Source organism: Pavona decussata, unplaced genomic scaffold (assembly GCF_977016875.1).
Source record: "Pavona decussata unplaced genomic scaffold, jaPavDecu1.1 SCAFFOLD_8, whole genome shotgun sequence".
Taxonomy (NCBI): Eukaryota; Metazoa; Cnidaria; class Anthozoa; order Scleractinia; family Agariciidae; genus Pavona; species Pavona decussata.
In genome coordinates, this window is record NW_028145431.1 from 551327 (window position 1) to 576719 (window position 25393).

General features: G+C 37.7%; 2 protein-coding genes across 2 annotated transcripts; both read left to right on the forward strand.

Annotated features, from left to right (window-relative positions):
- Positions 1 to 4940: 4940 nt before the first annotated feature.
- On the forward strand, positions 4941 to 7851 carry LOC146488727 (insulin-like peptide 01). Its single transcript, XM_085112231.1, has 2 exons — positions 4941 to 5207; positions 7502 to 7851. Exons 1-2 carry the CDS (start codon positions 4994 to 4996, stop codon positions 7666 to 7668), a joined length of 381 nt encoding a protein of 126 aa, XP_084968357.1. The 5' UTR covers positions 4941 to 4993; the 3' UTR covers positions 7669 to 7851.
- A 5194-nt stretch (positions 7852 to 13045) lies between these two features.
- Positions 13046 to 19244, forward strand: LOC146488728 (insulin-like peptide IlO1_i1). Its single transcript, XM_085112242.1, has 3 exons — positions 13046 to 13189; positions 16815 to 17062; positions 18959 to 19244. Exons 2-3 carry the CDS (start codon positions 16831 to 16833, stop codon positions 19120 to 19122), a joined length of 396 nt encoding a protein of 131 aa, XP_084968368.1. The 5' UTR covers positions 13046 to 13189; positions 16815 to 16830; the 3' UTR covers positions 19123 to 19244.
- The last annotated feature ends 6149 nt before the right edge of the window (positions 19245 to 25393 follow it).

Below are 25393 nucleotides of genomic sequence, written 5' to 3' on the forward strand. Positions count from 1 at the left end.
ACACGTGCCTCGTCCAACTCTTTCAATTCAAAGCGGTTTTCCCCGGAAATTTTAAAGTTGACCCGACACGTACAAGCACTGTGTTCTTAATTAACGATTTGGCCATGTGTTGAGATTCTCACCTTTGTTTATTAAAACCAGAAGCAAGCACAAGCAAATTTATTTGAATCAATGATAGTAATCGTCTGTATAAATAAGACTTCTTCCTATATACTAAATGAAATTAATACCACCTTAATATTACATCTGTGAAACTTGGCTTTAAAAAAGACGAACTTTATAGAGATAAAGATATATAACTGCACATGGATCAACGGTGGTGAGTTTTTATCTCCTTTTACGCTCTGCTGTGCACTGTTTAAAGCCGGTAAGTTTTTCTTTAATATATCCTACTACGTATAATATATTAGGTACTTATTTTTATAGTGCCGCAGCTGACAAAAACAAATTCGTCAGATTTGCTTGAGATGAGACTAACCTCAGTTAAATTTTTTTGTCGGTTGTACACGCAGTAGACAATCTGAATTCATTGTAGCAGATAAGCTCGTTAGTTTAAGGACTAGTTGTAATTTCTATTAACCAAGTTCAACATTTCTGCCAACGAAATTCTGTTTGACTTACCCTTGACAAGGCGATATTCACCCATATTTCATTTAATTTTTTTAAGCGTTAACGCTTATCCGATCCGTATGGAAATTATTGAAAACACTCACTCACCCATACACTGCTTTCTCCATTGATTTGCTTTCCCTTCCAAAGGTCCACTCTTACAAAAATGCGTTTTCAGTCGAAAGTGTCCACTTTGCGTCCGCTTTCGAAAATTAAAGTCTCAAAAATGTTTGATTGTTTTATTGTGTGTGATATTATTATATATGAGAAAAACTAGAAAAATAGCACAATTCGCGCTTCTAAAAGAGATATGATTTAAATTCGAGGAAATCTGAAAATTAAAACTAAAAAAACAAGCGATGTATTTTTACAATACAACGCGTTCGGCAAGTGGTAGCCAGGTAGTCATACTGATATCTAAAGGTTAAAAAATCTCTAAACTCAAATTTCCATACTTTATTTCCTGGAATTTAAAGCAGACCTCTTCAAACGGTCACAATTTGCTAAATTCAACACGACAAATATATCCATGACCTCGCTCTTTTATTTAATTCCGTATTTAAAAAATTCACCCTAACCGCTAGTTGTGTTGAACTAACGAAAGCGCCATTATTAGTGTAGACGGGACATTATATTGAAAACGGTTTCGAAAGCCTCTTCTCGATCGCTTAGGTGTAAACGTTAAGCCAGGGAACAGTTTACCTTCCCACGTACGTCTTGCAAGCGATGTGAATGATTTTAAAGGTGAACTTTATGATTATAAGTTTTAAAACCTTTTTTTTTAGTTTTAATTATTTTTGTAGCTTATTATATAGATCGATCTAAATGTATTTTATTATTTATTACATTTTATTCATGCACGTTCGTATTATGAACGAATTTAACCCCTAGACTTAACGTGTTAAAATTAATGATGATGATGATGATGATGATGATGATGATTAATGGCATGAATTTCAAGTTAGAAAAAAAAACATTTTAGAATAAAAATGAGCATATAAAAAGAGTGAACGACATTTCGATGACTCCATGTCATCATTATCAAGTTCGAAATACATGGTAAAATAATTTAATTTTATTTTAATATTTTAATTTTATTATACCATGTATTTCGAACTTGATAATTACGACAAGGAGTCATCGAAACGTCGTTCACTCTTTATATCGCTCATTATTATGCTAAAGTGCTTCACGAAACCTTTTATTATCAGAAAAAAACATAGCTACAGAATCTAACATAATATCTTTCTCTCTGATCTTTATTAGGTCGCTTCCATTAGTTAGAAGACCATGGACAACAAACATTTAGGTTTGCTTCTCGTTTTGTTTGCTTGGGTTGTTCTTTCAACTGTTCACCTTAAATGTTTAAGAGTCTCAGCGGATGACTCAGGATGCAAATCAGACGAAACACGGGATAAACATCAAGACTGTGCTAGTTTCTTTCCACTGTGTGGCGATTCTTTTCTTGTTGCCTACAAACACCTGTGTGCCAGACGAAAAAGAAGAGACAACTCAGGTATTATTTGCACTTTTGATGGTTTACAGCATGGTATATTTAACAATTATTCCACAAGCGCTTGTTGGATATGAGATGACAGATAGCCAACGAGGCGCGTAGCACCTCGTTGGCTATAAACATCTCATATCCAACAAGCGCAAGTGGAATTGCATTATACAATGATCCAGTTTTTTCACAATTGACAACTATTCACCTCAGTGTTGGTGGCTAGTGGTGGATATTTACCGAGCCGCGAAGCGGCGAGGTAAATATCCACGGCTAGCCACCGACACTGAGGTGAATAGTTGTTTTAGTATATAATAAAACAGTGAGATAATATACACCACAAAAAGATGATTTTAATCCATTTATTCCTGCCACGATTGCAATATTTTCGGGCGGAAATCCCGCGCGCAAAGGACTGAAACAAAAAGGCGCCCCGAAAAGTCACATGATACATCAGGTGATCAAACGAGCGAGAAATTTACAACGGAAAAACTACACGTGAAGGAAAGTGCTTCGTTGTTAATTTGGATCATTTCTTCGCTTGTCACGGATGCAAACCAGGATGCGAAACTCGCGAGTTGCTCGGAGGTAAATAGAAAAGGATATTCGGAGTTTGACTAGCCAATCAGAGCGCACCTTCAACGCTATCCACTGTTTTAGTATATACTAATGAATGTTATTAGCTCTGATGGACATACAAGCCCACAACCCCAGCGTGGTACTAGGGAGGGGTCGGTTGCATCCCCAGCATCTCCCCTCCCTCCCAGCCCCTCCCTTGCTACGTTGTTGCAGCATTTTGAGATTTTACCTTAGTTTCAATGGTAACCTGTGATGCGCTCGACAAGACGGGGTGTCTGTGACGTCATCTCTGATTTCACTCAAAATTGTGTCAATCGAAAATTAAAAATTTCCGTGCTACAGTGTAGTCATGTAGAATATGATCTAAGCTAACACTTTGCTACTTTTCTTTAAGCATTTTACATTGGTTTTACCTTAAAATGGTAAAAACATACACTTTTAATAGTTAAAAGTCTAAGGGGACAAAATATGACCACAGGAGCACTTTTTCCCCACATCCGTCATTAGGAAGTGGTTCTTAATTATAAACGCGGGGTCGTAAGAGGAGTGGATTAGAACGGTGTGTTGCGCTGTTATTCCAATTTATCAAGGGCAAGCGAATAGCTAATGATTTTTTTTCTCTCTATTGCTAGAAATCATGTAAATTAAAATATACGATTCTAACTTGATGACTATCATGGATTCCGAAAATTGCCGAAAGTCCTTGAAGATTTTCGAAGATTAGTTGAGGCGTCCCGAAGCTTCATTAAAATGAAAGTTAATTGTTGCACCGTGCGCATCAGCTAAAAATTGATTTTCTGTCGATAAAAATCGTTCGTTTCAATTTTTCAATTTTGATAAAATAAGGTCCGAAGATGTTTCAATTATTATAGATGGCTTGTATTTGTATCTCGTTTCTATTTTTGTTAGCTTCAAGCTATTAATTAGTTAGCACATTCACTTAGAACCTTAAGCATTGAAAGATAGATGTTTCGATAAGGTAAGGTAAGAAACACTGGCGAGCACGATTGATTTTCTGCCTCCATCCTTCCGGACAGGGACGCGTATAAGACAATTGAACAATTAAAAAATGCTATTCCAATTCTTAATTTGAAAAATACCTTAGAGATTTTGGATTTTGAAATTTGTTCTAAGGAGGAACTCCTTTTATCGCCGGAAATGTAGCAATGTCAGCAATTATGGTACATGAAAACTGCTCCTCGTGACGCCACTACCCTAACGTTTCTTTCATTGTATTGATGTTTTTTCTTTGCTTATTTGTTTATTTTTATTTTTATTTTTTTATCATTATTATTTAATTTTTAGCTTTATCACTTCAGAAAGATTAATTTCTGTTGCAGATAACTGAAATTAATTAAAATACCGACTCCCAAATGGAGTTCCTCATCCTTTCGCTCAGTAAACCATTCCCACGTAAAAAGGGTGAGAAATGGAACTTGCATTGACAATACCTTACCAAATCTAGGGCTAGGGTAACCTGAGTTTGCGTCAAGAAACAATAAAAACTCATAGGTAATATTTGTATGATTTTAACACTTGGAGGACAAATTATTTAGTGCTACGTTGAAACAAGTAACTATATATTAATTCAAACTGACGGATCGAAAATACTCCCACCTGTTTTATAAGATAAGTTTTCTGACAGAAACAGAAGTCAAATAAACACAGTATGCGCGCTTTTATGGCTGCAGATATGGATGAAAATAAAACAATTATATTACTTTATTTATTTTTATCTTTTTTTATTTATGTCAATAACACGGAGAGTGCTTGCACAATCTCCAAAGCCTGAGGCTCATGATAAAGTGCTTGACAATAATACAGATCGAATAGGAATTTGGCTTGGAAGAAAGGGCAAAACTGGAGTACCCGGAGAAAAACCTCATGGAGCAAGGACGAGAACCAACAACAAACTCAACCCACATATGATGCCGAGTCCAGGTCTCACCACTGCGCCATCCCTCCTCCCCTAGGAATATAAAAGAATATGTATATGTTAATGTAAGTGATAAATACAGCAATGTCGGTGTGTGCGATGATGGTGGTTGCATGATCAATGGATTTCTTGTTTATAATTCGTTGCTCTTTCGCCGCTTGGAGTCAGCGAGGCGATGGACGATAGTTTGAAAGGATGTTTATTGTCGACAAGCTTTTAACGGCCAAACAATAATGACACTGATACTGTAAATAGAAGGTTAAAAGCCAAAATATCCGGCCCCAGCTGAACTTGCAATTGATTCCTTGGCGTTTACGTTAGTTTTTTTCCACTTACGCAACGCATTGCCCGTTTAGAAGGTTTCAATGGCGAGTTTTTTCCGACTAAAATGCTTTTTCGTGGCTTCTCTGGCGATTATGACTTTTGCTGGTGACGATATTTCAAGGAGTTGTAAGACGAATGAGATCTATGGGCCAACTGAGGAAGAACGCTGCCTGAACTTATGCGGGGACTTGTTCATGAGTGCTTACGTGGATCTTTGCTACCCGCATCGCAAGAGAGCAAGCGATATGAACGCAGGTAGCTAGACACTATAAACTACTTTTGGGGTAAAACGATCCACTTTTTTAAACAATGATCTCAGTTTGAAATTCCTCTGATTAATGTAACGAGAAGTATAAATTTGTCGTTCAGATTGAAAGGGAAGTACGTTTTAGGACATTTTAACCGATGCATTCCTTGAGGGATAAAAGTAAGAATCTACTCGGAAAGGACAAAAATAGATGCGTTATATCGTGGGACTTTCCTGTAGTTAGGTTCTTGCGGTACATTTTGCAATTGCAGTTTACTTCGAAATTTTATCATAGAATGTCTGCCACTTAAAACTTGCGGTAAGGTGAGAGTGTCTCCTATTTTTAAAGCTTATTGTTAAGTCAGATTGTATGGTTATAGTATGCAACCGGCTTGTCAAATCTCCAGTCCAGTTGTATACGCTTTCAATCCTTCTAACAACAAAGAGTAAAAAATTTGTGAACAAGCCGCGGCTACTGTTTTCACGTCGTTTCCATTAGGAGTCCGTTTTTGAAACGTTAATACGTTTTAGGGAAGCATTCTATTATCGATAGAAATTGACAAAAGGCCAGTATCCAACCACTTTGATGTTTTTTTTTTCTCTTATTGTGGTTGTTTTTTTTCCTGTTGTTTTTGGTAAGACACATGAGTAATGGTACAAATTACAATTTTTAAAACCAACAACGTATTTTACGCGCATCCTTTTTCAAAGGAAAGGACGGATATCGCAATTTCGTCAAAGTGTGTGATTCGTTTTATTTGAAGAAAACTCAAAATGGGTTTTTGTATATAAGCTCAAAATTTATTCAAAAACCAACAGTCCGCCTGATACATTCTAAAAGTCTAGTTACTATTGTAAATGCATAGTTGAAGAATCACCGCCATGTATAGACTGATTTAACAGACCTTTTTTTTGTTTTGGAGATAAATCTGATCATGGTGTTTCAAAACACCGAGTGTACAATCACTTGACTAAGAATTAAAAAAAAAGCCATTTTTATAGCTGATCATTTCCATCCATGGTTTCAATGTAACCATTTGAGCAAAAACCATCACACAATGATGAGGCTCTTTTTAGTATGCGAGAGCTTTTGATCATCGTGAGTGGTGAGTGCAGGGGGTTGTGTGGTGTATCAAAAGGGTTAACTTAGGGAAGAGCTAAAAACTACTTGAGCGAGAAGGACCGACCAAAACCTCAAAATAGATGGTGGTCTCCGCCTGCAAGCCCCTTCCTTAACGTCAAAAGATGGTGTCTTTGTTGCATAGTCACCCCTCTATCTAGCAATAAAAATTGACAATGAGATTCAAACCTCACTTTTCTTGTTTGTTGATCTAGTATTGCTGACTCTTGCTAGTTAAATATTTCTGTGTTAACTCAAATTTCAAAGCCAGTGAAATTTTGTTGGTAATGTTCATGAGATAGGTGGTGCCTTCGTTAATCCCCCTACCTCAGACAAGGTGGGACCTCTTCGAACAAACGTGTCATGTCCAGTTCCCTTATTGGAAGGTGGAAGCTAAATCGAATCAGTGTAAAAATTTTAAACAATTGGTTCTCATCTCTGAAGTTCAAACAATGGATAATAATGGAGATTAAACTGCGTGATGCTGATATCAGTAATAAAGACGAACGTTTAAGGCCACATGAACTGACAATTAATCAAAAGGCTTGATTGCTGTAAATATAAAGCTTGTCACTGGGGGATACTCCAGCTCAAATTGGTTGGTGAGAACGCACCGCGCGCCTCTTGAAACCCAATACATTTTCAAACGAAAATAGCCGATTTTCAGATCCATATTCAGACCAAAATACGTAAATGACCTGTTCCGCACCGTTTTCAGACTCGACGGCTATTTTCACACCGGAGCCCTAGCATAATACGCATTTTTGCACAAGGACTTTGAAAGCCATGCCCATTGGGGACGCACATACCCAATAATATCTAGCTTATATAAGGGAGTTTTGAACTATTTATTAGCAAAAAATCTTGTTAACGTTCAATGTAAGGCTAATAGGCGCTAAAAGCTGCTTAAGTTCATTCTCCTCAGAATGACAAGAAGTTCTCTAGAAGATTGTTCCAAATACAAAAAAGTCAGTTGCCCAAATGTTGCCAAGCAACTTGTGGATATTCCTAGATGTTGCTTCCTTACCCTGAATGGGGAAGTCATGAAAGTATACCCAGAATACCAACAACAAATCCAAAACATTGAACAGATTTACTTCAGTCATGCACAATGTTAAAGTTAGCTCAGCAAAAGAGAATTTGCCTTCGTTGTCATACTTTAATTGGAATACTGTTTTTCAGAAACCTTGCTCGCCAACTATGCACTGCGGAAAACGGATGCCATCCAATTTCTCTCACTGACTGAGAGATCGAAGATCACTCGCCGGGCAGTATCGGTATCAACAAATCCCGTAGAGGAGTGCTGCCATGAAAAGTGTATCTTGGAGGAAGTTAACGAGTACTGCTAAATGTTGAGCTATTCAGAACAATAAAACTGTCAACTCAAATACATGTAGCTTAGACAGCATCTATGCTGTCGCCTGCCTTCCCAAGTGTCTTCAGAAAAAAATGTGCACATGCAGGTTTGAATAAAACAGGACAAACTATATATAAAAAGGAAGCTTAATAGATGAAAAATTAAAAAATATATATCTGCGTATGAGTGCTTTTTTCCGCTTCGAAATCCAATGGTGCATGTTAACGCGAAAATGAGGTCGAGGATCGTTTGAATGAATTCATCGGGCATCAAACACGGACTCTAAAGCCCAACAACTGCATATTGTCAATCGTGAAGGATGAAGCAACAAAACTGTGTGAGACTTTTACGACCTTCTGATTGGTTATTTGAATATCTTCATGTCAAGTTACAGGAGCTAAAAAGTTGGGATGCCTTTTACATTTTAAGACCCCAGCGGAGAAATTATCAAAATTTTCCGACAACCTTTTGTTCAGGAAATGTTTCGACGTAATTTCACAAAAGTCCATCAAATCTCTATCCCTTATATTTTTTCAAAGTCAAAATCAAAATCAATAAAATCAACTGCGAGGCTTTGGCTTCTAAACTTTTGCAGATACCCATGGGCCTCCACAGGAAATTACCTCCCACGTGATTTCATACCGCGAGCTAGTGAATTATCAGTAGCTTTTTGGAAAGAAATTTTCCCGCAACCTTTACAGTAAAAACTCCAATGACGTTCTGTATGGTGCTTCACTCTTTGCTAGACTACAGCGCGGGTGGGAGAAATTGTTATAACCGGTTGGGAAGATTTCAAAATTCAAAGAAGGCCAATGAAAATGGGTGAGCATGATGAAAGCCAACCTACGCAAAGTGACGAGAAAATGTCAATTGTCTATCTGCAAATGGAATCAATCAATCAATTGATCAATCTTATTTACCCACGTAACGTCTAATGTGAGCTAAAATCTCGTTCAAAATACGAATGTGCTGAATAAAAGTCAAAACTATAAAGAAAAAAAATTCAAAGCCTTGATAAATCAGTAAAAACTACCACCTAAATAGAAATACAAATGGAAAGAAATTCGAAGAAACCTTTAAAACATTTCATGTCGTTTATTTGCATGTTACTTTCATCGGATAAGACAAATACTCATAGCTTCTCTCCATATATCCAGATTCTGATTCAGAATCACTTGATTATTCACTGGATGGTGACTTGAGGATGTTTAGGCAAGTCAACGTCTTTCGGGTTTCCACTGTTATCAGAAAGACAAGACCAATCGTTTTCAAACTGGCGGCCTTCAGACGAAGAGGAAAACAGACCCATTTAGGAAATCCCTGCTGTTTCAATTTTTCTATAAAATAAAAGTAAAGAAGTGAACTTTTCCTGTCATTAAAATCTGATTCTCAATCCGAGCTTCCTCTTTTCTTCACATTGATAGCCTCCTACGCTCACGCACTTCAGACTCTTCACGCAAGCTCTTTCCGTGGGGGAGAGGAGAGCAAGGAAAACCAATCTCTCCCAGAGGGGGGAGGAAGATTACATGACGAGCTTAAAGTTAAGAGCGCCTGCGTAAGAGGTTAGAGGTTGTTGGAGGCCATTGTTTTCATGAAACATTTCTACCCGTCTAAAAGCGGCTTATTGGGGAGTATTGTGCAAAGTCGATTCTGTATAGATAAAGAAATTATCTACTGTCTTTTTATTAGTTTAGCGCCACCTAAGAAAGAGCTGCCAAGGGAAGGTGGTTAAATTAATAAAAAATGATGACAGGTTATCGATAAATCTTGGAACAATAGATTCTCAAACTAGTTAATCATCCATCAATTGCAAGAGGAAACAAAGCAAATCACTATTAGTCGTGGTTACACACACCTTGGGTTTAAGGCCCTCCGGAGGGTAAATGGCTTGGGTTCGGTTTAGCTCAGGTTTCATGTTACCCTTGGGGATGCGGTTACACAGTAAAAAAACTCCCCTCAGGGAAAAATATAATAGATATGATTTCACACTTACCATGACGACCATGCATGCAGTTTGGTGGGAAACGTACAGATCGACATGCATGACACAAGTCGAGATGTTGTAAGCTTGATTTCAGTGATTCTCCTGCTAATTATTCGACGGTCCTCCATAAATATAGCATCCAACAGTTTTTTTGCGAGAAGACAGCGAAGAAGGCGCAAAGAAATACTCGGCCGTTGTAGTAGGAATCTTCGTTTTGACTATCGTTCCTATAAACAGATAAACAAAAAGATTACAACTTGATCAACTTAGTAACTGATAGTCTGAAGAGGGAACTCGTGAAAATAAAGAAAGAAATACTCACAGTGATGTACGAAACCCCGCCATATCACCTTGTGCTACCAGTACAGTAAGCGCGAAATTAGCCAAGCGTATCAGAGGTCAACTCAGAGCATAGCAGGCGATTTCCTGTGTTGGCTAAGTTCTGCATGATGATTGGCCAAGCCACCTCAGGGAGCAGATAAACCGTACTTTTCAGTTCAGGGACTGTCATGGGAAGTTCTTTTGTTCTCTTTGATGTATCCATGGAAATAACCCAAAGGCAGTTTCGGTTTGGGAAAAGCGGTTACACACAAAAACATCCTTACCCGTGGGAAAATGCTAGTTACCCATGGGTAAAAGGGCTAAGTGTAACCACAACTATTGTAAACATAGTTATTTGAGGGACCAGTTATAAAACCTTGCCATAACAACAACTTTGCTGCAATTTATGTGGGAAGGTGCATAATCCTTTGTTTTAACACTTGCACTACTGTTGGATATCTCAACAGGAATTTTTTGTTTTGGTTAGTTACTCCAACACATTTCAAAATCTATTGTGGTCTGTACAAGGTCAAGGCCAAAAATGCTAACAAAAACATGTAACAAAGAAGTTTGTCAGGGTTCACAACCATTGCATTTTATTAACTACGTCGTAATGTGATCTCAATTATTATAAAATTTGCTGCACTTTTGCTGTGAGTTTCTCCAAGAATTAGTAATGGTATAAGAAACTACATCAACCACTCAGCCAAAGAGTAAAATGAATCGGGCGACGAATGTTAAATCAGACGATTGACATTGTCTGATATCTGCCATCCGATTTTGTACCACGTGACTTGTTTCATCCAATGAGAGCACGCGGAAATTAATTGGTGGGTTATAAACATATTTATCCTTAGCCATCTGTTTACAGACATTTCCTATTTCCTGCAACTTACTTTAATTTTTAATTTTCGTTTCCCGCCGTGAGTTATTGATTAATTAACCTCGTTATTTTCTTCTTCTCACTTTTAGCGGTGCCTTATGTAACTTGCAAGTTTCTTTTAATAAAAGAAATTTTGATTTCTCCTGAAAACATTTTGTAAAAATGTTAAATTATTTTTGAGTTGGAGGGTTTCAACAATACATAATATTTTCTATCGTTTGGTTTAAAACTTTAATGCTTCATGATACTGACCAAAAATTCAACGTAAATTAAAAATGTTACTAAAATGGAAGTTGTAATGTGAGACTTCCTCTTTGCAACAATTTTCACTGTTAAGTTTTTATTCAGAATATCAGCCATTTCTTTTAATAAGTAGTTTAAAACCACTAACACGCAATTACGTTTATTGAAGTTTGAATAGTCAAGACTTTCACGTTTCAAGATTAAATGTTTCAAGTACCTTGGCGAACTTGCCTCGAATGATTGCTAACCTAAAAATGCAACTAAGACTCAATTCGTTAGGTCTATTCCATGTCCAATTGATTTGGATACTGTTTTTATCCCGTAGGATGAGATTATTATGAGTTTCAGCGAGTAAAAGTAATTTTCCCTTTAAATGTTCGCTATGCCCTGATCCCAAACTGAATCTGAGGGGCAATTTAACAAGTATATTTCGCGTTTCAGAAAAATTGAGTTCTAATTGATACCAAGTGAGCGGTTTTTAGTTGGGTGTCACTAAGGGAAAGTAATTCGGCGTTTGATTTCCTTTTGCTTTACTGTGGTCCCTGGTTGATTGGCAAAACCAATTTCCAAATTCTCAACCTGGAAAAAAGCTTGATTGGCTCGTAGCCTTGTCTACGCCTGTTATGATTAGCTGGGCTAATTGCTTTTGGTTTTGGCTTTACGACACTCGATTGAAAACTACTTTATTACATAACTTCTGTAACAATTAAAATGATAGAAATAAACGTATCACTTTTTAATTCAATCACCATATATGTTTTTCGGATTCATTTTCGTTTCAAAACGAAGAAAAGTTTGCAATGGGTCTCATAATATATTTTTTCTATAAGTTTACTGAGAGCATTTTCTCTACATGCAGCTGTGTATTAAACTGCCATTTTAATGCTCAGCTGCCCACATATTTTCATATACTTGAAGAAAATGGTAAACATAGTCATAAAGATCAATCAAGTCCTTAGAAGCTTGAGATGCGGGGAAGCTGTTGAATGTAATAGTAGAATGCGCATGCCTTTGTTATTTATAGAAAACTAAAAATAGAGCTTTTAGCTGTAACAGCCCGTCTTCTTGAATGTCTCGGTAGAAAATACCATTATCTCGTGATATAGTGTGACAGAGCTTATCATTTTCTCTGAAAACTAAGTGGAACAGAAAACAACAACAAAAAAAAAACCAGTGGCGTATAGAAACTCTGAGTGGGATGGAATGCTTTTTTTTTGTTTTGTTTTGTTTTTTTTTCAGGCCATATATTTCCCGTCGCTTATGTAATTGCTAACACTTCTAAAACTGGTTTAATCGATGCGAAATGGATTAAGATACAAATTATAATGTACCACGCGTTTTTCATTTGAACTGACGTTGAATAGCACAAGCATACGGATTCAGCAATTTCCCCCGCATCTCAAGCTTCTAAGGACTTGATTGATCTTTATGACTATGTTTACCATTTTCTCTAAGTATGTGAAAATGTGCTCAGCTTTACTTTGCTTCACTTCATTTCACTTCACTTCTTGATTTTGATCTACTTGCTACCGTCAAAAATCTACGTTGGGACTTAAAAGCATTTTAAAAGCAACCATAAATTTTAAGATAGTTAAAAAAATGCCTCACGGCTTCGCTGGAATATCAAAGCCTTTTAACTAACGTCCATACGGTGATATACTGCAGGCCTAAAGGTAATCATTCTACCGAGGAACTTTTCCAACGTCATTCAGCCATCCGGCCAGAAGCATCTGCAATCACAGTTTTTAAAAAGCGTTTCCAACTGGTTCTTGACAGGACGCCAGGCTGCTGATAGGGACTAAAATGCACGCTCTTAAAATAAAGAAAAATAGAGCTCCCCGACTCGGGCATTGCCAATAGATGTTATCTGTCACAGCTTGTGTGAACCACATGATACTGAGAAGAGCAAGTAAACATCGGTTAGAGTGGATAATTTGTGCGGTTAGGCAAATACGAAGCCGAGGCAGATGTGTGATTGAGGAATCTTTGTCGTCGTGGATACAAAGTTGATTTTTGAGAAGGAAAGCTGCTACATAGAAACGGTTAGACAGACAAAACCATAAAGAATTTTACAGCACTCAGGTAAGTAAACCATTTCAAAATATCTTTCTTTTTGTTTAATGAATTCTAAATTGTCGTAGAGTAGGGGATTCTCGTACGACTTTAGAGTATATTAAAATAATGATTCCATGGGATAAGGTAGCTTGGCTAAATATTCTTAAACTTTTCGATGACGACTTAGTCTATTTGGAGCTTAAGGCTGCCTCATTGATTTTTTTTTTCAGGTCTGTTATTATATTTAACTTTTCTTGTCCGTTTTTTTCCTAATGGGATAGATTGTGATGTTTTATTGGACCAAAGAGGAAAAAAATATCCCTGTCTTTATCTACATTAAATTTTTCATAGCTTTTTATTTAAGACCGGTTTATCAGTGCAAGCCGGGAACTGTCTAAATTTTGAAAACTAAACTTTTGGCGAACGGCAAGCTAGAATGCATTTTTGTTTCCTTTTGAATCAAAACAATTTAAGAAACGTATCAAGGCAAGGAAAAACAGATTCACGGGTCATTTTCCCTTATCAAAGATCTTAGCTTCACAAAATAGGCGCCAATAGAACTCGAATGTTTAATTTAGAGACGGTTCATTTTAACCACCGATCCACGTTTATCGTTAAGGTTTATCCAAGGCCATTGCCACATCCTTTCTTTTGTTTGCGTGATCAGGAAACAAGTTGGTGACATTTTTCATGGGAAAACTTTTTTTTGTCCATTGCGGAAAAAAATTGTGTTCGACGCGGGCTACTTTTGAATCAAGCTCTCGGCAAAAAACGCAATTTCCCTTTTGAAAGAAAAGTATGGGCGTCGATACACAGTAAAATGAAAAGCTCTCGACATGGGATAAGTCTAAAAATTATATGTTTATGATTAAATTTGACTTGTTTTGAGGGAACGGTTTCTTAACTGAACCTTCCTTAGGTGACCACATGGTGAGCCTTGGCCAAATAAATTTCATACCTAATTTATGTTTAAAAAAAATGATCCTATTTTGAAAGGATCGAAAGGACACAAAACTCCTCTATTAGGTTCTTACATTAAAAAAAAAGGACGGATTTAATTCCACGATTTAAGGGAAACCTATTTTCATAAAACTGCGATCGTATTTTATTATAATGATTAATGAGATACACTTATTATATCAATATGAAAGTAGCAACATTTACCACTGTATTTAAAGAAAGACTTAACAATTTTCTTTCTTTAATTTCCATTTACAAAGAAAAAAACTAACAACTATTTAAACGTCTAACCATCAAACAGGAAAACTGCCAACTAACTTTGAACCATACCGGTGTTATAAACCCACCCGAGGGATTTAATTCAATGATAAACGGAAAACCTATCGTATTCAAAATTAAAAATATTGGAATATGGATCAAATGAATAAATAAACAAAGATGGTATAATTGTAGCAAATTAAAGACAACATTCACCGCTATACTTAAAACAAACTTTAACTTTTTCATAATCTATTCACACCAATTAAACATGTTTATACAAAGTTAAACTAGGTTGAACAAGATGAAAATTATTGACAGAAAAATACTTACTGACCTCGGTTGTTCAAAGAGCGAATAACTCTATCCAGTGGATAAATCGCTATCCAGTGCACTCCGACCAATACATTTACGGTTTATTCGATGCATAAAGTTATGCGCTCTTTGAACACTTGGGGCCTCGAAATTTATATAGGGCTCAAGTGAGTTCTAAATTGTGCTTTTAAATGTACCAAATTTGAATTCGAAAAACTTAAGTGCGCAACTGTTCTTCGAAGTGAAGAATTTTAAACCATTTTTAACTAAACAGATTTTCTTTTCTTTTAACTTTGATATGAACGGGCATGCAAAATACTTCGATTTCTACACGAGGAACCTACAAAATAGAGTGATAGGGACCTTTTCAGAGGTCTGAACCTTTTTTTTTTCGCTCTTTTGATGATGATGATGTTTGTGCTTAGGCAGCAAAACCGTCTGTATTAATTCTACAAGAGGAACTAGAAGGAGGGTGAAAATTCGCACCACTATTCAAGCGTCAAAAAAAATATATATATATAAAATAAATAAATCACTTTATTTAAGTGTCAATGTATTTAGCGCGGAGCACTAATTGGGGACACTTTCCAGTCAAACTAGTATCATTCCATATTTCAATATTGGGAAAGAGATATCGTATTGCAGCTTACTAAGCGTTAAAAGTAAATACGTATGCATGGTATATTTAACAATTATTCCACCAGCGCGCGTTGGATATGAGATGATAGATACGCGCCTCGTTGGCTATAATCATCTCATATCCAACAAGCGCAAGTGGAATAATTGTTTTATTAAAAACAATCAAGAAATATTGCTAGATCTTACTGATTTCGCTGTGCAAGAATAACCAGCAGACAATTTAATGGTCGCTATTTCTCGGCCATGGTATAATGGCTCATATACCATGGCCGCTAAGCCAATCAAATCCCTCGAATTGCATTATACAATTATTCAGTTTTTAATAATTTCTATTGGCCCACACGCTTCACCCGTCTGAATTTTGCTAATATTCGAAGGTGGTACAGGATTGGCTGATGTCCTATACCTATCTCTGAATAATAAGTCCAATTGAAATAACGTTAAATCACTTTAATGCTTAATTTTAGAGCGGGTGAGTGCATGAACTTGACACGATGGAACCGTTGCAATTTGGTTGCCTTGATAGCTTGTTCTTATGCTGTAAGTCTTTGTGATCAAGGGTTAATATTCCACATTCAGTTCGGGTGCCAGGACACCTGAAAGCGCTTCTAAAATATCTCCGTAGTGTCAGTTGCAAAGAAAAAGTTATGCTTTAAATGTGATGGTAGATTTTAAGCCTGGTGAATGAATGAGAATGATGTATTATTCTCAGAGCGACACAGGCAAACTGGGGAAAAGGAAATCCGAGTGCTCCTATCAGGAGTCTAAACTAAGACATTCCGATCATTAGTTCGGATAGGAGCACTTTGATTCCCTTTTCTCTGAATATGCCTGTGTCACTCGTTGAATATTATTTCATTCTCAAAACTCAAGTTTGAGTTAATGAATAAATTAAAGTCAATATTAAATCGCGCTTGTTTCAGAAGCTAATCGGAGGGTTGTGAAGTAAACAAAGCCCCTTTCCGGCTCGCTGGTGTATAGCATGAAAATTCCCTCGGCTGAAAGATTGTCCTCGATATTTCACAACTGTTCACTTTTGTGGACAATAATTTAGCATCGGTCATTTTCATCTGATATAACAGCCACCTGAAGATACTTCAGATACTTTGTATTTTATGTTATACAGGGCCCCCGTTGATACCAGTCCTGCAACTGAAGGGATCACCCTGTTTAAATATGAATTATTAATTAAGAGGTTGATTTACAAAGTATCCAACACAAGTTCGTGGAATCGTTAACTGTTTTAACAAATTAAAAACACCCATTGGCCAAAACACAAGTTAGGGCGGATTAGCAGTGTTATGCGGGAGTTTGCATAAGTATTTCTTCTCTAACTGTTCATTTTCCCTTGTATTTTGGAGAGTATCAGTTTCATCTACCAACCGCATACAATTATCACATTTTCAACTTAATCTATAACATTACTAGCCGACCACCGAATAGGTCAAAAAGCGTAACTTTACACCTTTGTCATTTATAGACTTACATTTAGGCGCATGGATCACTTCAAAGCAGCTGTTGTCCTCGTCATCGGAGTGTCATTCACCTTACCTCTGCTCCTTGACGCAGAAACGACTACACAATCAACTACCCCAACAGCGTATACTGGGTGTAAAAATTGGGAAACAAACTCACCTCCATCTGAAGACTGCGAATATTATTGTGGTGGTCAAATAGTGACTGCCTACAATTACCTTTGCAGCATTGGAAAGAAGAGAACAGTCAAAGGTAAGGTATTCAAAAATATAATTGATTGATTGATTAATTGATTGATTGATTGATTGATTGATTGATTGATTGATTGATTGATTGATTGATTGATTAACGATTAACGAGCGAGCGAATGAATGAACAAACGAACGGACGGACGGACGGATGGATGGATGGACCTCTTTTGTTTATACACGATTATTTCATAACTTTTACAACTTCTATATATGAAGGCCATATACAAAGATAAGTAATGCAATCTGATGTTACTATTAATTTTATATACACGTGCACATTTGACTGGATTTGATAAAACATCCTTACATCGATTTTTTCATATCATAAATCTTGGCTAATCTTAACATTTAGGCTCCAGGCCCCAGTTGTTCAAAGGCCGGATAACTTTATCCGCTGGATAAGGCACTATCCAGGGTCCAAAATATACTTCACATTAAACGTTGTCCAAGGTATTCTTACACTCCCTAACTTAACTGTGGTTAGAGTGTGCATATTCGCTTGTACAAGAGGAAATACCGAAATCTTTGCACAGATAGGAACTGTCGGATAGTGACTTATCCACAGGATAATCAGGCCTTTGAACAACTGGGGCCAGAAGACTTTCTTGCGCGTCATGGAGGAAAGTGTTCCTTACGTCCAGTCAGACGAGGTTGTGGTTTTGCCTCGTCTAATATCTTCCCTCCGGGTTTCATTTTTGTTTTTTTGGTTTGTTTGTTTGTTTTCGTTGTTGCTGTTGTTGTTGTTTTTTATGTGGTCGGTTTGTGTTCATAGACTGTGGTGTTACCATAGCAACCGATTTTTGACAGACAGAAAAAATCCCTTTTTAAAATGAAGAAAGACTTTTTTTCCCGTAATGTTTTTGTTTTTAGCTCATAATAGTGTTCCTGTATTGGTTGTGATCACTTTTCGTTAAATTTCGGAGCTTTCCTGAAGTTTTGGGAAAATCCAGAAATCCAAGATGGTCGCCAGTTGGCAATCATGACCTTATTATGACGTGTGTGACGACATCACTTCTCGTTGCAGACCTCAAAGGAGGCATCTTTTAGCTTGTACGAAGTCGTTCGCGTCTCTAGTATTTTGTGTAGTCGGCTTGTTTGAAGTAAACAAGCCGACTACGCGAAATACTCGAGACGCATATGACTTCGTTAATGCTAAAAAAAAAATGCCAGAAAGAAACCTCTGTTAGCAGGGTACTTGAGTTGGTTCAGTTTTTAGCAAAGAAAACAGTTTAATTCATTGTCAAAAAAGACTTGTAGCTTCTGCAAAAAATAAATACAGAAGTAAGGTTGTCTCTTTGGCGAAATAGAGCTTATTCAGAGCATTGCAAGACAAAAAAGGTACCAATGACTTGGGGTTGGGATATATCAAGGTGATAGTTGGTTGTTATTTTTTTTCTCCGGCTTGGCATGCGAGTGTTCAGCGATTGCAGGCACCACTGAGGTTTAAGATGTACTACAGCAACAACAACAACAACAACAACTTTATTTGTACCCATTAAAGAATTATGTTACAAAATTAGGATCAAGAAAATAAAAATGAGCACATGGCTCTCCAAAATAACCATAATGGGCTAATTAGAAGCTAGACAACCATCCTTAGTGATTACATCAATTTTTATTAGGATCGGTTACTAAAGACAAAAATATACAACAACACACAAAATAAAAACTAAGTCTAAAGATTAAATGACAATAAGCTGGAAAATACAGTGTATTGACAGATTAACTAACAGAAGAGAGTAGTTGTATTTTAAACGTAAAGACATTCATACTGCCATTCTATATCCCTTTTTTTATCCCCCCTCCCCTTCCCCCCTCCCCCGCCGCCCCAGACACTTACACACACTACTTCCCTTTTGCTTTGTTTCTGATACAAACGTATTTTACATTTCTGCAGGATTAGCTCTTGGCCATATCAGCGTTGACAAGAGAGAAGCTTCAAAATTTCTTATATCATCTCGCCGCTCTAAGGTTGTTCGTGGCTTACGTTCAGCATACAATATCGTGGAGGAATGTTGTGACGAAAGCTGTGTATACGAAGAAATACTTGAATACTGTTAGATTGTTTAACATGTTGAAATATAAAAGAGTAAAGGTATTTAAGATCACATACCGATAAGAGAAGAATTGACCACAAACAGTATGTAAATCTATTAGAAAAGCAAAATAAAATAGTAATTTTAACTGCAGGTTTTGCGAATTTCACTAACTTTCTTTTTTAGTCCTTCTAGGCTTTTCTTAATTTTTACAGTCAAGTGAATTGTAAATACCGCGGATAATATTTAACAATTATACCATTTGGTATGAGATGATAGCAAGGCCCGTATCCCAGAATTGGCTATTGGATCACGTGAGATCGAGAGTGGAATAATGGTCGAAGTTATTACATATAACTCAGAAATGTTGCTAAATATTGCTGATTTTATTTTGTAAGAAAGACCAGAAGGCGATCTAATAGTTATTGCCTACTGGGAATGGTAACATGGCTGATATTTCATGGTTGCTAAGCCAATCAAAACTCTGGAATTGCATTATACAACGATTCAGTAAAATGGTATGGAATATGGAAGTGTTTTGGGTGAGTCTATCACCAATTTACCGCTGACCACTGACCATTGTCGAGTGGTCAGCGGGTGGGCGCCAGGAGAGACTCTGGAGAATTCGAAATATTTAATTTTTTTGATTGGCTGCTCCGTAACGGCTTGCATTGTATTACCGCAGAAATCCTGCGGTAATAACATTCAAGTGCCCCAGAGTCTCTCCTGGCGACCAACCGCTGGCCAAAGAGCCTAAGGACTCTGGGTACGAGATTGAACGGATGGTGAAAACGACAATTTTCTGACATCATAGAATATGATGATGTCACAGTTATAGCGGATTCAAGACGACGTGTGAAGGTTGCATCATTTGTTAGAAGAGTGACATTAAAGACAGTAATCACTTCACTATGTACAGAAACTACGTCTAAGCTTCACTGGTGTGTCCATGCTAAAACCGCGTAATTTTGGACTCGTGGGTAGTGAAGTAAAGAAAAGCAAAACAAAAATCGTCGGCCACCGGGTGGGGGAAAGTACTCCGTACCGCGAGGTATACAGGACGGCACGAACGGAATAGGTGTCTTACTCAACCTCAGTAAAACTGTATGCGACAGGGTGGCACAATATTTAAAATTTCATTTTTATTTTTTTACTGAAAGGATCACAAGAATAAACCGGGAGCTGAAAAGTTAGCAATTTAATGGTGGCGAAAACTGAGCAGAAATTCCTGACAGCTCTTACGTACAAGCGCAAAGATGTTGAGGATATTCCTCTATCTTTGCGAAATCTTTGAGGTATAGGAACTGGTGTTAAGACGGGAGTACATTCCTTTCTTGTTTTATGTGTGTGAAAGAGTTCCAATCCTGGTAAATGTTGGCGCGTGGGTAGGTTCGGAGATTGAAACTCTGGGCGGAGCCTTTCTGTATGGAAGCTTATCCATAAACATTCCGCACCAGATAAAAGCGCTCGAAACATGACATGAATTCCTATCTTTATTTTTTGGTGAAGGTTGTTTATTCAGGTATGGGCTTAAAACAGAAGCATTGGTTTAACGTCAAATTACTGTCATATTATGAAAAACAAACTAATATCAAATGTATAGAAAAGGTGCTCAGTTCCAGAACTGTTACCAAGGTAACTGATCTTAATCTTTCCCCTACACAAGCCACACTTCAGACTTAATTGATACAAGTTAATACAAGTAACACTTTTAAAACAGCTTAATGCGGGATCCGATTGGTACAGGAAATAAATTTAACCAATGCTCTTGGAAATAGGAAATGCAGGTTTAATTTCACAAAGGTATACCCACAGTGCAAAAGGATATCAATTGATGCTGATGACTAAAATCCATATATCTTATGAGATGTTTTGGTGTATAGTATCGCTGTATGTTTTACTAATTTTTACGTATTTTGACGAGCCTAAAGGGTGAGTCAAAAGACAAACAACTAGTGAAAATACACAGCGATAATATGCACCAAACCATCTAATAAGTGATCTATAATAAAACTTTTAAAAAAGGTTTACTGATTAGAAGAGAAGAAAACAACGAGGGCAACCTAGAGCCTGAAATGGGCTCGCGCGCCTAAGAAAACCAGCTTTTAACTGTACGAATAACCACCAAACTGCATGCTTTTCTGCAGTACAAAAATCTTACAGGAGGAACATCTCGTCTTGTTCAGTTGTACTCGTTTTGCTCGATAATCAAACAGCACAAAGTGCAATTGGATAATGGCTCATATACCATGGCCGCAAAGCCAATTAATTCATTGGAATTGCATCATTTATACAATGATCCATGTTATTTTTAGTACAAGCAGAATTTATAACTGTCTATATACATTTGATGACAATACAGGACATACTTAACAGATAGATAACGGGGTTAGTTTCCAAAGAAACTGTGGTACTAGTCGTCAGTGGGAGCGCAAACGAATGTTTGGTTTCATCAAGAGCATTGATAAAATTTGACCCCAGAAACGAGATTCGAATCTTTGAATCTCTTACCGCTTTTGATAAATCACTCGATTACACTTGATAGAGGCTACATTGCCTAACACAACAGATTAACTTACACAGCTGGGAGGCTACATTTTGCGTTAATTAAACAGTTTACTTCGGCACTTAAATACACTTAAGAATACCTTTTAATCAACACAGTGTGTTTAGCCGTATAGGTATCATGCTAAAGCCCTTTCTTTGAAAGTCAAATGTACCAACCGTAAACATCAACGCAGCTCCAGCCGTAGTTGTTGGACTCACTGCAATCAGCCAGGTCCTGTCCATACCAAATCCAAAACTCCTGATTCGAGGAAACTGCCAACGGAACTGAGCTCGTATTAAAGATAAGTTCGGGAGAACTGTCGTTGAATCCATCAAGTCTGTATGTTAAGTCGATGCCACATATCCCGGTGTCAAACAAACCCATCTGGGTTGAATTTCTTCTCGGCAAAAGGACAGTACGGCTATTGGCGTACGAAATAAGTGTCATCAATGTCTTGTTAGCATAAATGGGGACTTCACAGCCCCAGTATGAATTTGTGCTAGACGAGTGGCATACCAATAAACCATAGCTGTGAACAAGTCTCAAGGCTCCAATATGTCCAGGCTGTGTTATGTTGAAGGAGCCGAAAGAATCATCTCTGGCTCCAAAACAAACAGGATTGGTGTTGATCTTGTGCCAGATCACTACATAAAAAAGACACGACCAATAAAATGTATTCTAGATTAGTAACAAAAGTTGAATTACAAATTAGCAGCAAGGGGTTGTATACGAATGCGAGGTTTAGCCTTTTTCGTGGGGCTATTTGTTAATTTAACTCTTGTCTTCAGGAGTAATTTGCGGAGATATCGTACGACTACGGCTAACCGCAGCCTGTATTTTAAAGTTTGGAGTCTGGCGCTAGAGGATACCGTAAACTGCCTCTTATAAGCCCTATAGGCTTATACAACTTCGTAAGGGGTTTTAGAAAAGCTTAGAAACGGAGAGGCTTATATATTTGGGCGGTTAATAACCGGAATGAAAAAAAACCGTTTCGAAACGAGCTGTATATAGCCGGTGTTGATCGAAATACGTTTTTCATTTACTGTTTTTGAAATTAAGCTTTAAAACGTCAATAATTGAAACAAAATTAAAACTGATAACACGAACGAAACTAGAGGGGGGGGGGGGGGGGGCTTATATCCGGGGGAGCTTATAATCGGATGTATTTTTGGTTTACAGGTAAATGGGCCTATAACTGGGGGGAGGGGGGGGGGGGGGGCTTTTAAGAGGCGCTTTACGGGTATTACAACTTGTGTATTTAGATTGAAGTAAACAAGTACAAAGAGCAGAGGGTCGCCATGTTGAATGTCCTCCGTACTCAGCGTTAGTGTTTCAGCGGGCAGAAAAATTTAAAATTATTGCCTTTTAAATGTTTCACTTTGCATGAAATGAGAGAAAAATAGTTGTTTTGTATAACTACAACATGCAAACGTGGCATTACGACGGATCTCAGGCCACGCAAACCCGAGGTAAATGACTTACGTGGAAACCTTTCCTCTATCGTTGAAAACGTCAAGAAATAACCTCGAGCGCGACGGTATGTGAGTGTTAGTGACATGACAACTAGCGGTTTTGCGGTTAACCGTAAACGTGTTTCTAAAGATCCCTTCGAAGCAGATCATTAAGAAAAAGCGTCGGGAAAGGTTTTAACGAGACCCCGTGAAATTAAAACTCTAAAACAGTATGTTATGTCGATCACTTGATTCACGCCACATTCTATTAAATCTCCGTCCATAGTCGATAAAGATGTACGTATGTTCACTTTAATTGCATGTTATCTTGTAACTGTATATAGAGGGCCTTCACATAAACAACCAACTGTAAAATTTTAAGTGGCCCATGGGAAAGAAGATTAACTGAGCAGTAAGAGTTGGTCCTTACATTGATCACAGGCATGTCCTGTGTAGCCCTTTTGGCATTGGCAACGGTATTCTTGATCTGTAAATCCATTCTGGCATTTACCATTTCGTGAGCATGGCAACAAAGAACACGGATTCCACTGAAAAGGAAAACAAAAATAACTAAGACTTGGCGTTAAAGAGATATGTCCAGATAAGTACGCTGATGGAATCCCTATTAACTTTAATTCTTACTAATTAAGATAATTCTGTCCTCAAGTAATATGAAAAAGGAACAAGAAGATTTGTCTTAAGACTTGGTATTAAGCCTCAGATTTGTATTCGTTACAGACGTTAATTAGAACTTTCCCACCTGCAGCATCTTTTGAAGGAGACAGGAACTCTGGAAATACGTGAAATAGTAAAAAATGAAGTAATCTTTATGCCAAAACCAGTAGGCTTAATCTCGTGAAGAATGGAAGTCAAAAACAAAATAAATCTCACTCCAGGAGCAGAAAGAGAAGAAGAGAGACTTTGGAGTTAGACTCAACGTTGCGAAAATCGCCATGGTTGTCAATTACAGCCCATCACACTGAAGTATCTATAAGCTACACGTTTAAGCCTGGTTTACACGTACGACGCAAGCATAAGCATAAGCGCAAGCATAGTCACAAGGATGTTTACACGCGCGATAAGCATAATGTGACATAAGCAAGCGCAGAAGCATAAAAAATGTGGCAGAATCGCGCCGCTGGACTGCTTTTTGGCGCGAGATTTGATTCCAACATGACGGACTAGAATGTACGCTGACAACTTGTCACTGTTTTTCATGTAAATGACTTACGTGGAAAACTTTCAATTCCTCTATCGTTGAAAACGTCAAGAAGTAACCTCGAGCGCGACGGTATGTAAGTGCTAGTGACATGACAACCAGCAGTTTTGCGGTTAATCGTAAACGTGTTTAATTTCTAAAGATCTCTTCAAAGCACATCATTAAGAAAAAGCGTTTTTCAGTTTCCTTTCCTCGTGCTTGTGCTCATGCTTGCGTCGTCCCGGTTTACAAGCACAAGCACAAGAGAATGGAAATCGTGCCATTCTCTTGCGCTTGTGCTTATGCTTGCGTCGTTGCGTCGTACGTGTAAACCGGGGACGACGCAAGCATAAGCACAAGCGCAAGCACAAGGCGGTTATGCTTGCGTCACACTGGTTTACACGTAGATTTCTTGTGCCTCTGCTTTAAGGCTTTGAACAGGCTGTTCTACCCTGCATAAAACCTGAACAATCAAGATGAACATTACTTTGGTTGTACAATACAGGAAACCCTGACTTGGCTGAAGATCTTCAGGGTGTTCTCTGTCATCTGAATTGCTCAACTCGCAGAGGTACTTGTTTTGTAGTAGGGGACCGAGGTTATAAGAGAAGCAGTCATTTTCCAGGTAGCAGTTCAACCGACAGTTCTCTTGAAACGTCACCAAAAGTTTCTTAAAAACGTGTCCCCTCAGTGCATGACCGTATAGTGGCTCTGTGAACTCGAGTGTTCTGCACAAATCTGTCAAAATACAAGCAAGTGACTAATAAGCCACAGGACAATTTGCAAATGGTCCCAAGCCACGCTTGCAAAACGAGGCTCTCAGCAAGGCAGTTCGGTTTCAATAAAATTGAAGTAAATGTTTACGCCGGGTATTAAAAGTAGAAGACAAATTGACTGTTCTACTCTCAGAACGTGCTTTAGTGACTGCGTTACGGAGAGAAGACCACGATTCACGTCCTCTTTGTGTAGCTGGCGGGATGTTGGGCGAAGGCGAAGTTTGAACGACGGAGCCGTTAGAACGAAGAGTGAAGCCACGACGGGAATTTTTATCCTGGTAACTCTCTTGATGTCAACTTGTCAACTTTATCCCTTGAAATCA